General features: G+C 37.8%; 1 protein-coding gene across 1 annotated transcript; it reads left to right on the top strand.

Moving 5' to 3' along the window:
• Nucleotides 1-1,675: 1,675 nt before the first annotated feature.
• Nucleotides 1,676-9,823, top strand: LOC128233740 (agrin-like). The gene is made up of 5 exons (XM_052947564.1): nucleotides 1,676-1,776; nucleotides 4,219-4,354; nucleotides 6,302-6,559; nucleotides 8,053-8,406; nucleotides 9,457-9,823. The coding sequence occupies exons 1-5, from the start codon at nucleotides 1,722-1,724 to the stop codon at nucleotides 9,560-9,562; spliced, it is 909 nt and encodes a 302-aa protein (XP_052803524.1). The 5' UTR covers nucleotides 1,676-1,721; the 3' UTR covers nucleotides 9,563-9,823.
• Nucleotides 9,824-13,175: the final 3,352 nt, after the last annotated feature.

A 13,175-nucleotide genomic window follows, 5' to 3' on the forward strand; every position in this document is an offset into this window, starting at 1 on the left:
GTACATGTAACAGTGTGCGTATTTCCTGTGTGCCTGTCGTCCATTCATTACTGCTGATATAATAAAAAATGCTTGTTTTGCGGCAATAAAAATGGATTGTGTCTTTCATGTAACAATATGTCGGAGATGATGTCAGAATTGAACGATTTTTGTCATAGACATTGTCACTTTTATGCTTTTTGTGTGTCCGTTTTTGGACTTTATGTTTTGTAATAAATATACATGTCAGTTTTGTATGAATATATATGTTAGTTTTGTAATAAATATATCTGTTAGTTGTTCCAAAAAGTTATTCAGTTGTTTTACAAGTTAAGTATATTTAATGGTTATAATAACTTACTCGTTATTATCATAATACAGTACGAGAAATCAAAATGTCACGTATTCTACGACTGTCACGTAAGTTACAAATGCCATACATTTTGTATCGTAAGCTTCGAATTTCACATGTGTTAAGAATATCACGTAAGTTACAATATACGAATATCACGTGTGCTACGAATATCACGTAGATTACGAATTTCACGCGTGTTACGAATGCCGCGTGATTTAAAAATATCACGTAAGTTACACTCTACGAATATAAGATATATTACGAATAACACGTATGTTACGAATGTCAAGTTAATCACGTTTTAATCATGATAGTTAAAATTGTAGAACATGAAGCCTAATATAATAAAAAAAACACTGTGATTCATGATAATAAACCACGAGCAAATATAAAACATCTATGTTAAGTTCACAAAAGAGATCGTTTCGGGTTGTCAACAGAAAAAAAAGTAATTTGACCGCTATTTTTCATCTTTTGAGATAAATTGTCGGTAGTTTATTGCACTGGAAATACATATTAATGAACCCTGACCGTGTTGCGACGGTTTCTTGGGTGTAAATGATATTTTGGCAAAACTTTTGGCTGAAAATGTACCTTAACAGAATAGCCCTTACTTTACATGATCGGGCGTCTGCAAGATCGGATATAAATCAACTCTTGTTGAATCGGAATTTAATCAAGTACAAAAGTAATGAAGCAAAGAGAAAGTGCACTCTATTTTTGGCAAAGATTGATAAGAAATCTGGTACACACAGCCTTAAACGAGCGTTAAAGCTCTACTCTCACAGATTGACATTAAAAAGATGTCTCAGAATCAGCTGATTTTGGCATTAATGCCTTCAGTTTAGTCAAATAAGACAGTTCATTATAGAACAAATCTCAATTATTTGGAAAACGGCCGAAAATTTTATATTCTGAATCTGTTGGTAACGCTTTTAGCTATAAAATACCAATTTTCGAACGTGAATATGAAAAACTGAAATCAGGTCTTTGTCTAGACTTTTTTACAATATTTGGCTCATTCTAAGACAAAAAATTAAAAAAAAGTTATCAAAACGGTCAATCTGTAAAAGTGCAGCTTTAACAAGCCGTATATCAACATGCTTCCCTAAATATAGTAGGAGTAAATAAACACTATGATATACGTCTTTAAGTCCTCAGAGAGCCAAGACTAGATCACCAGTTCATCAAAAGACGGGGATTAGCCGGAGAAATCTGCCCTAGATCTGTGATTCCGTGACGGTGCGAAAGATAAATGACGAAAGTTTGGACATTTATAGACCACACTTTGTTTTAGTTTACAAAGCATACTACGAGTTAATCATAGACTACATTGTACTGTTTTAGACTACATATTACTGTTTCAATAATTACCGCACATATAGACATGGCAATAATTAAAATAGGAATATGCGAAATATGTGTTGCGTGCTTTATTTTAGGTAAGTGATGTTTTAGATCCATTTTTTGTCAAGTTAATTTTGAGGGTGTTTTTCACAGAAGCAAAATATTCTGCGATATTTGTGTCATGCTATATTTTGGATGTGAGTTACATGTTACTTAGAATAATGCCAGTACTGTCATCTCTTTGGAAACAAGGTAATGTGTGTGATTTTTTCACAAAAAAATGATGACATTATTATTCTGTCTTCAAGCGGCATTGCATCTCAGTTAAAAAAGTTTGCTGTTCCATCCGGATTCAAGTTATTTTCAAGTTATTCGTGAACAGTGTAAAAGCCCGTTCAAACAGCCAACTATATTGGTCAATTAAAGTACATGTCTCATTGGTCTAAGGCCATTGATTTGGTTATCGAACTTAAACAATGTATAATGCCAATACTAGTAACTGCTTAAGCTGGAGAGCGGACAACAAAATGTGCACGCCGACCATCCCGCCCGTGGGTGTGGGTCCAATAACTCGTCCCGACACATTTATACCCGGTATGGGCTCATTGATTGTTAATCAGTGAAAAAAGGTTGATAGTTTCTGTTATTTTCGTTTAATATATACCTTCTGTTTTGCATAAAAAGAGAATGTTTAAAACATTTGATATTTTTATTGTGATCTCAGGCTGTCCAGCACTTTTTGACAAGAACTAAGGGCTAATTTAAGAGGTAAAAACATTTTTTAGGGCTAATTAAAGGCTAAAATTAGGAATTTAAGGGCTAAATATGGGGGTTGTAAACATCATAATGGACTTGCCTCTGCAAATTTAACAAGAAATAAGCTCACATACTATAAGTACAGGAATGACATACACCAGGGTTCCATTGTCGCAGCTGTTATTTTACGTTAAAGACACATTAAACATGAAATAGTGAGTGTATTAGTTTGTATTTTCAAAACTGATAAGGCAATTAGAGAAGAAAAATGAAAAAGTAGGAATTGGCATAAAAATAAGGGCCTTTTTAGGAATTCCATTTGAATACGGAGTTTTATAAGCATATATTCCTACTTTGAAATAAGATACTATATTAGGCCGCTAGGCCGCTAACTTCACGCCGCTAGGCCGCTAGGCCGCTAACTTCACGCCGCTAGGCCGCTAGGCCGCTAACTTCACGCCGCTAGGCCGCTAGGCCGCTAACTTCACGCCGCTAGGCCGCTAGGCCGCTAACTTCACGCCGCTAGGCCGCTAGGCCGCTAACTTCACGCCGCTAGGCCGCTAGGCCGCTAGGCCGCTAACTTCACGTACATGGAATTGGCTTAAAATTAAGGCCTTTTAAGGAATTCCCTTTGAATATGGAGTTTTATAAGTAATATTAGCAAATCTGAAAAAAATAGGAATTTTAAGGCCGCTGGACAGCCTGTGATCTACATCTGGCCCAAAACGTCCAATTCGGTTAATAACATAATAAAAAGGAAAGTGCCAGTGCTTTCAAAAGAAAAGAGCAACATTAAATGTCGTCACAACAAAAAAGATAGAATAAAGCGTCCAGCGGACATCGGTTTACTCCGCCAGTGGGTCATTATCTGGTTAGTGTCTTAGTTTCATTTTGGTCAACAGTCTGGACACCATTTACGTCAATACAGACCTAGGACAGGCAGATAATTCGGATAATCTGGTCATTGGGGCTTCAGACTGATTTTGTAAAATTGCAATGTCATACTTTCTTAAATTGTGTGTTTCAATTAGAAATAAATGCCGATAATTAGTTAAGATTTATAATAACATTTTACAGACAAACACACATACAGATGTACTTCTATAAGCAGTAAAGAACTATTATCAAACTTTTCCTTCACTCAAAGTCTGTTGATATCTACACTGCCTATACTGTCAGTTACGGAATAGTGTTATAAGTATACTTGTCACTGCTCGCATGTGCGCTGTTGTTTAAAGACTGTAGTTCGGTTCCGGTAATGCACCAGTCATTTGTAACCCCTCCCCCCCCCGCCCAGGTCCGGATGTATACCGGGGAAATAGGCCGTGTTTTTAGCTTCCAGGTGGAGGTGGCCCCGCAGTGCCGGGTGAATGCAGTGATTTTGTCTTCGCGCCAAAATAGCGGGGAATGGGCCTAACCTATGGTCCCTGGGGTGCGGGGGCATTTGGCTGGTATTTTACCAGCAGTTTGTCTTACCCTGGCTTGGTAGCAGGACCGAAAATCAAAGTCCCCACTGTTCCCTGGACCTTGGGGGGACGTGGTTACAATTGACTGGTGCATAAGTGTGTTTTAAGTGTCTCTGTCACCTCTTAGAAGAATTAAGAAGTTAATGCCAATAAAACAAAAGTTGTCAATTTTGCATAATTCAAAAATATACGAACTACTTCAACTGATGCTCCGAATGACCCAACCAATGCCTTCTACCACAACGTCACCTACATTCGGAAAGGTCACTTGTACCCTAGCCTTAATATTGACGTCAGTATGTTGTTCCGCCTCAGGTGCGCTATACTGCTGCCACTGCGCTCCGCTGGCGGCCGACTGTGACCGAATCAACGCCCTCGACTGCAACGCCACCTACAAACCAGAAGGCAACGAAACCGTGTGTGGCTCCGACCTGAACGTCTACCCTAACCTGTACGTTAACGTCATTCTGTTTAAGCGCGGTTTAATAGATTAATTTTGCTCTCATTTTAATGCAATGGTTGAGCTATTATTATACACATAGCTATAATTGGTAAGTGATTGAAGAGCGGGCGGGAAAAGACCGTCCTTTTGAAGATAATGTATGCCTGTTTTCTAAGATCACATTTTATACAAATCATTTTTGTTCACAAATTGGAGGACAGCACTCACAACTATTGTGGACATACTGCTTAAAAGACACGTATTCAATCTCGTATTTGATAAATGTAAATATTGTGCTTACATGTTTTTTTACAATGTATTTTTTCACCAAAGTATGTAGTTAGACTTTATCCACAAGTGTTTGCTTTATAGCGTCGGTATTGGGATTAACAAGATATAGGATAATCCTTAAAAAAACATCGAAAAAAGAGTTAACATAAATGATAACGCAAATTGACTTATGATATATTCTAAAAAAATGTCACTATTTATTATGGCTACGCCCGCTCCTTCGTTAGTTTTTCCGTTAATATATTTGCTCAAATGCAGGCACCTTAAGTCCTAAAATGACACACATCATGTTGACATTTAACTGCACTCAGGAATGACGTACGTGGGTGCGTCAGTTTCTACTTTAAATACTTAATGTTCCATAATCAGACAGTATTTTAAGTACAAGGTGTAAGTAACGTAAATAGAACAGTGTTTTATAAGGGCACACTTAATGACATTTTCACGAGAGGGACACTGGGGTTAAATAAAAGTTCAGCAAACGACAATCGGAACACCTCGGCCATTATCCCGAACCTTACCGGAGATGGCCGAGTGGTTACGATTGAGAACACAGGTGCGGTGTCTTACACTGAATGACCTTACGATTGATACTAGGTTATCGGTTTAATGGGCTTGTGATTATGAACAGTCTGAACTCTAGCTGAGTCTAGACTGGGACCAAAATATATTTATTTTAATTAAATAAAAAACAACAACAACATCTGTATTTCATTCCTTTTACAATATGCCAAAAATATATTTCAACAAACTAATCATCAATGCTTTGCTTAAGTACATGTAGGATAATTACAATGAAATTGAGATATTCTATTTTGAACCTTGAGTCTGAACTCAAACTTGAGTCTGTCCGTCTATGAAACATGGGACCAAACGTCAGAGCGATCCGTTCAATGTGATAACAACTCTTTTCAATAATTTATAAAAAACGAACAAAAAATATTCGATGAAGTTTAATGGGTACTTTGACCTAACGGGGTACAATAATGGTTGATGCAAACATTTTGTTTAATGTTCATGCATTATTATCATTAAAGCTGCACTCTCACACATTGAACGTTTTGACAACTTTTTTTCATTTTTTGTCTTGAAACGAGCCAATTTTAGCGAAAATCCTTGGAAACCAGTTATATAAGACTGCTGACAAAACATTAGATCGCAGATTTTCATAATTAAGTTCAAAAATTGATGTTTTATACATTTTTCTTAAACAGTTAGTAACGGTTTAAGCCATAAAACATTATTTTTCGAACGCAAATATGAAACTCTGTGATCTGATCTTTTGTCAGCAATCTTTTATCACTGGTTTGCAGTTATATACGCAAAAATTTGCTCTTTCCAAGACAAAAAAAATAAAAAAAGTTGTAAAATCGGTATATCTGTGAGAGTGCAGCTTTAACTTATTTGTCTTAAATGATCAAAACAAAAAAGAAAACATAATATCTGTGTAAAAATAAAAAAAAATATTAATAGCTACGTGGCCACAAATTTCCCCCAAAATACCGATAATATTATTTTGATCTGTACACAAATCATATGCTTTTTGGTTTTGATCGTTTAAAGTCGAATGAGTTTAACAATAAAATGCATTAAAAAATAAATAAAAATGGATCAATCTATATTGTGCCTCATAAATTTATCTAATATCTCTTTTCTCAATTACAGATGTTTTTTCGCCAAAGCCAAATGCAAGGACACCGCGTTAAATATTCTCTACACAGGCGGCTGCATCTACACGACGCCGATACCCGGAAACACCACGACGACTACAGGGACGGTGGCGCCGGTATTTCCTGTCGGTGGAAACGTGAGCGACCCTGACTTCATCATACATGAGCAGTTCTGTACATACAAGGACCAGATTAACTGCCCGGACACCCTGGACCCTATTTGTGGATCAGACCACAAGTTTTACCAAAATGAGTACGTATGTTTAGCCACAGAGCTCAGTTCGATTTCACCAGTTTTTGTTTTGTTCTTACACTAAAGTAGCTACATGACAAAGATACGGAAGACTGATGGTGACATTACAAGTTCAATATTTCATGATTACCTTTTCACAAATAATTATTCATAATTTAAACTTCACGCGTTCATGATTTCAACTTCGACGAATTCACTATCTCAACTTCACGATTTCACTATCTCAACTTCCGACGAATTCACTATCTCAACTTCACAATTTCACACTATCTCAACTTCACAATTTCACGAAATCGCGATTTGTGATAAAATTGTATAAAGTTGAAATCGCGAAATGATGAAAATGCAATCGTCAAAGTATGAAAGGGTAATCATGATATATTGATTGTTTTTAATTGAACTCAGTGGTCTTTCGAACAACGATAATTACTTTTTAGAGAGGTTTAGTGAATAGTAATAGTTTCTGCACCCACTGTCCCTTATATTTAACAAAACACACAAAAAAAACGTGAGTTGTGTCATCATAATCCCGTTGTTTCCTGCTGTTGTGCAGCATATTGTTAAATAATAAACATGTCTTTAAGTGAATACGCTGTAGCCTGTAATTTATCCGCACGTTGCTTCTGCATGGTGAAGTTTCGTCTACTATCCACGGTCAAAACGATACAAACATATCATAAAAGGACTTATGATTGTTACAACGCTGTACTTAAACCAGTGAAAGTTTATCTGTTCCGTTTCAAATTCGCATGTAATCGTTGATGTTCGTACTATATAAGACAATCGAATTGAAATAAACGTGCCTTTGTAATGCTAAATTTAGTTATTGTGCGCATACATGTATTGTGTAATTTTTATTTGCCATTATTAACTTAATCATTTCCTACATAGATTCTTATCAAAACAGTGGTTGTCTGTTTTAGCATTGAGATTATCCTCTTCGTCTCTTTCAGCATTATACCATTAACGTTCTCTATGATGTCTTATATTTGTTTAATCCTCCGTTTCTTCCTCTCCTTCCAGCTGCTCATCCCATCTCATATTTTCCCCTTTCAACTTCCTTCTCCTCCTGCCTCCTCCTCCCCTTTCTCATCATTTTCTTTTTACCCCTTTTTCGTTCACTCGTTCTCACTCCTCTTTCTCACTCCTCTTGCTCCACCACTTCTACCTCCTTCTCCTCCTCCTACTCCTCCTCCCCATCCTCATCGTCCTCCTCCTCCTCCCAGCCTCCTCCTTCTCCTCCTCTCCCCTCCTCCTCCTCCTCCTCCTCCTCCTCCCCATTCTCATCGTCCTCCTCCTCCTCCCAGCCTCCTCCTTCTCCTCCTCTCCCCTCCTCCTCCTACCCATCCTCCCCGTCGACACCATTTATCATTATCATAACCATTAACATCAGCATCAGCAACAACAACAGTAGCAGCAACATAATGGTTTTAAATTGTATTTTCTTGCACCATATACATTGTAATTATCTGGCATTTGAATTTTAATTGTAGCTGCGAGTTTGCAAAGGCCATGTGTAACAACACGTCTCTCCTAGTGGAGAACGACCTTGACTTATGTAAAAACAACACAAACCGCAGATCCATGCATCTAGAGGCGGCGACTTCAAATGTACGGCGGTCAGCGCAGGCAGCAGTCCCTGTAGGGTCGCAGGGATATCGGGGCTTGGGAATATCTGCGAACGCGGTCAGGGTCCATCAAGATTCTTTTGGGGAAGAAAGGCGACGACGTGACACTCACACCGGAAGTATTTTCCGTGAACAATGGTGTTCAAACATCGACCAGGTCACCTGCTCAGATGAGCTGCGCCTCGTTTGTGGAACAAACCGGAAATTCTACAGAAACCAGTAAGTTGAAATGTGACGTTTTAAAATCATTTAAAAATGTAAAGTAATCTGGTGGTGTAAGGTTTGCGCTTCACAACCAGAAGGTCGTGTGTGATCGAGCCCCATATGGACGGGTGGGAGGGGGAGGGGCATTTGTCTTGGCGCCAGTATTGTTATTAGCTACCAGCTATCGTCACAATTGGGGATATAAAATGAAGGAGAAAAAATGGTTTTACAGCTACATAATTTTAAACGTATTCATGTGAAAATTTTAAATTTGTGTTAAGATCACGTATCTTTAAGTCTTCTAAGTCTATATATCACCTTTTACATGCATGTCGCTATCAAATTGGTATTTTTTGTAATTTAATACCCAACAAACGAGAAAAACAAAATGGCGACCAAACGAAACCCTCACTGTAAATGATGTACTACTTACTAGTCAAATGTTCTCAATGAGACACAATCGTTTCATTGTCAATAGCTGCAGTGTGTGTATACCACGTGCTTAATTGCGTCATAAATGCTACGTCGAAAGGCAATATTTTGCTTCGAATGAAGACTTTAAACAAAGATAACTTTCTTATTTATTCACCATGAAACGTAGCACAGTCTATGCCGCTTACGCAGCCCCGCCTTCGGTCTTTTACCAGAGTTTGATTGAGAGTGTAGTTTCTTAAAACACGTCTGACGGAGCACTGTTAAAACATTGTTTTGGAAACATGTTTGTCGAAGTGTTTGATGCAACTAATCACCTTATCAAACTCCGGTAATAAAACGAAGGCTTGGCTCTTTAAGCGGCATAGAATGCCTTTTGTTTCATTTAAAATGGTGTAGTAAAAGAAAAGTTATCTTTGATTTAAGTCGTCATCTTAAGCAAAATGTTGCCATCTGGCGTAGCGTATATGACGTAATTTATCAGCTGGTATACACACACACAGCTAGGGTGTATGGGATATACACTCTCAGTTGTTTCATACCACGCTCAAGCTTCGATATCGCATGGTATGAATATCCCGTGCACCCCCAGCTACTAACAGTGTAACTAATAATACTCATTTACAATTCAAGGTGCGAGTTTGCCAAGGCGGAGTGTCAAGACCGCACCTTAAGGATCCAGACCGATTTGAGCGTCTGCACGACCAGGAGGAGCAGCAACGCATTTGAGCTTGCTTAAGTTGCTGATCAGCCCCGCCTATCTTAACTTATGGCAATGCACTTATCAATATTTTGCACAAAAGATTCTTCAGAGACCGCGAAAGACTCCCAGCAGTAGGGGTTTGGATGGACCAGGCCTGACCTGTTCGTAATCACTGCCCAACAAGAGAAGCAGTTTTGACTGAATCCAAGGGTATAACCGCCACTTACCCCTAACACTGGGGTAGCTCCACGCAGTGTTACTTCCCTTACAGTGCAGTAATCAATGCCACCATGCACGCCACCAGATCATTTATCATATATCGGTAAATATTGTAAAAAAAAAAAATTGTATTTCACCCTCTATGTACCTTGAATAATTGAAATTTGATACAACAAATAAAACATAGAGAAGCAAACACATTAAAAAAAAAATAATGTATTACTAAATATAGAAGAAATCCAGCTATACTCGTTCATGGTGGCAGCGATCTATTGTGCTTTTTGTGTGTAGGGGAGATCAATGCGTTGGATATTGGTGCAAAACATTGATAGGAGCATTGTAACCCGTCCACTGAAATGAATTTAAATTTGATAGTCAATCGGAACACCTCGGCCAGTATCCTACAGAATTGACGAAAGTTGCCAGAGATGGCCGAGTTGTTGCGATTGTTTGATAGCCAGTAACGCGGCATGTTGAATTCTCATTCAGAAACATGTTTTTACCAAATGAGATTATGAATGTACATCGTAATGTGTTCAGAGTGTTGATTTTTTTTAGATTGTTAAAGCCTCAGTACCACTTAGGATTAAAAATATTTGAGAACAAAATAAAAGTGAGTTTTTAACTTTGATAAGTGTCTCATATAATGTCTGATAAATTCCCGAGGTTCACATGATGTTTTATTAAAAAGAAATGTATGGGAAATACCAACGAAATTCCAAACTGGTCGACTGACTTACTATATGCAAATGAGGCAGATAAGTAGGTGGAGCTATCATCAATGTTGTTTAGTGAAAAATCGCAGATTCATATAGGTACTCATTCATGTTTTTGTAAAATGCACTTTAAGTGTATGCCGAAAAAATGAGTGGCAAATCATGAGGAGCGTTAAAACTTATATGCTAAAACCCTTCCAGCATCACATTATGGGACTTTAAGAAGTATTCGAGAATATTTAATATACAGTTTGATTTTTGTTTCCTTTATGTCATGCCTATTCAAGTAAAGAAATAACTGGAAATATAATTATGTTTGTATATGTGACAGTGTGTATAGCGGAATATATGTTTATATCGATATATATGTGTTTATCAAAATTGTTTTCAAAAACAATAAAGAAGGAGAAAAACGTTTTTATTTGTGAACGTACATTAGTGGATAACAAGAAAAGTTTGTGGCAAAGCTCGGCATAACAGTGCCGTTTTTGTTAATAGTATGTATTAATGTTTTCAGAAAAATATGTGTGATCGTCTGCATTCCAAATATATAAGGTATATAAAATATATAAATAACCTCGTTTATTTTTATAATGTTGGGTAAGGAAACAAAGTTTACAATGAAAGCCCATTGGTTGCATTATGGAACGACCCCATCCCCATCGACGATTTGGCAGGCTTAATGGAGACATTTACTTTTTGTTATTTATCACAATATCTTCTTGCACCACCTATGCCCACGTATCATATAAACCAATATTTGACTCTCCATATGAATGAAGATATTCTGACACTTACGTAATTTATCGAGGAAATACCCTCATGCATGTGCTTGGGACAGATCAAAGAAACAACAATATGATTAATTTGAAATCACGTTTTTCTACGACTGTCGTCCCCAATCGTAACAACTCGGCCATCTCCGGCAAGTTTCGCCATATCTTGATACTAGCCGAGGAGTTCCGATTGTGTCGTCCCGTCAAAACATTCATCATTACGCTTTAACGAAAACTATGTACGATTAATTAAACAAATTTTATACGAACTTTATAAATTACCCGTTCTCCTGTATGCAACCAGAAAAGGGTGTTTCCTAAAGGACGCCCGCTTTAACGGTCGCCAATAAAATGTAAACCTAGCTCAGGAATATGACACAAGTTAATTGAATCAAAAGATGTTAAAAAAATAAATTCACACAGACGTGGACATTGACGTAGCTACACCAAGGCATTGTAGGCCATGACCTTCAAATGGTTTCGGGCAGTGGCGTAGCCAACACTACTATGAAAGCACGGTAAAGCTTCGCCTACCTGTTACCAGTTTGATATAGGAGTTAGTATATCGACCAAGCAAAATTGTTCCAAAATGGCCATTCAAACTGAAATGGCACTATGTTCAGGTGTGATGTACGTGAACTTTCGATTACAGACATACTATTACGCGATCAAAATTTCTCCAAGGAAGGTATGTTTCAGGATACCCTAGAGGCTAGCCTGACAGGCCTACAATAACATTGGTCTAGTTACACCACTGCCTTATGAGGAGAGTGTAACCAGGCGAGTACCCCGTCATTTATTTCCAAACGGTAAGCGTGTTATGTCGAATCAAACCTAAAATCAAATACTTTTGGACTACTTTATTATATTTGTTTCCCCGGAGAGGTCACCGAAACCCGATTAAATCATTACACTTTTTTTCTGGGTTCGCTTGATGCACTCCATGATCTAACATTTAATCCTGATCCCCTGTGTTGATGATGATGCCGCTTCTGTTGTTGCTGCTGCTGTGGCTGATGATGATGATGATGAGATGCTGGTGCTGCTGCTAGTGGTGGTGGTGGTGCTGCTGCTGTTGCTGCTGCTGCTGATGATGATGCTGGTGATGGAGGAGGAGGAGGAGGAGATGGAGGAGGAGCAGAAGGGGTGGATCCGAGATTTGTCGTTACCAAGTGGTGGTCACAACTTATGACATGCGCCCCTCTCTTAGAACCGGACTATATTTGGATTGAATGTGGATTCAGAGGTTTCGGGGTCCCTCGCATAAGATTTTCTTTCATCTGAAATGACACTAAATAGTAAAATTTGACAATTTTAGCCCCGCACCCCTAAAGCGCTTCCGTTAATTACGCGCAAGGTACTTGTTTGATTCGACATAACACGCTTGCCGTCTGGAAATAAATGACGGGGTACTCGCCTGGTCACCCTCTCCTCATAAGGCAGTGGTGTAACTACTCACTAGACCAATGTTATTGATATAGGCCTGTCTAATATCATAGTTATTGTATTTTACAGATTCGCTTTTCATTTAAAAACAAAAAACCCTCTTATTGTTTTTCGTTTCAGTATTTTGTTTTTGAATTATTTTTTGAAACTCCCCATTCGGAACTTCTCGGCCATTTTCCTTTGAAAAAACATCGGGTGTGTATGGATGGTTTACAATGTCAGAAATATTTACATTAAACTACGCTGCAAGTAGATCGCGTCATAATTTCAATTTAACTGTTAATCTTATGACTTTACTTTTGGGAATCTTAATTATTTATGTAATAATACACGCCACTGACAATTTTAACTTATACAAAATACACGTTAAAACGCTGCAATTAACTTATACATGTACTATTATTTATAATTTAGCGAACTGCTTCTTCCGATATACCAACATACATCCGAGGTTGTTTTTGATGGAAAATATCCGAGCTGTTCCGAATGAGA

This window comes from Mya arenaria, chromosome 5, assembly GCF_026914265.1.
Source record: "Mya arenaria isolate MELC-2E11 chromosome 5, ASM2691426v1".
Taxonomy (NCBI): Eukaryota; Metazoa; Mollusca; class Bivalvia; order Myida; family Myidae; genus Mya; species Mya arenaria.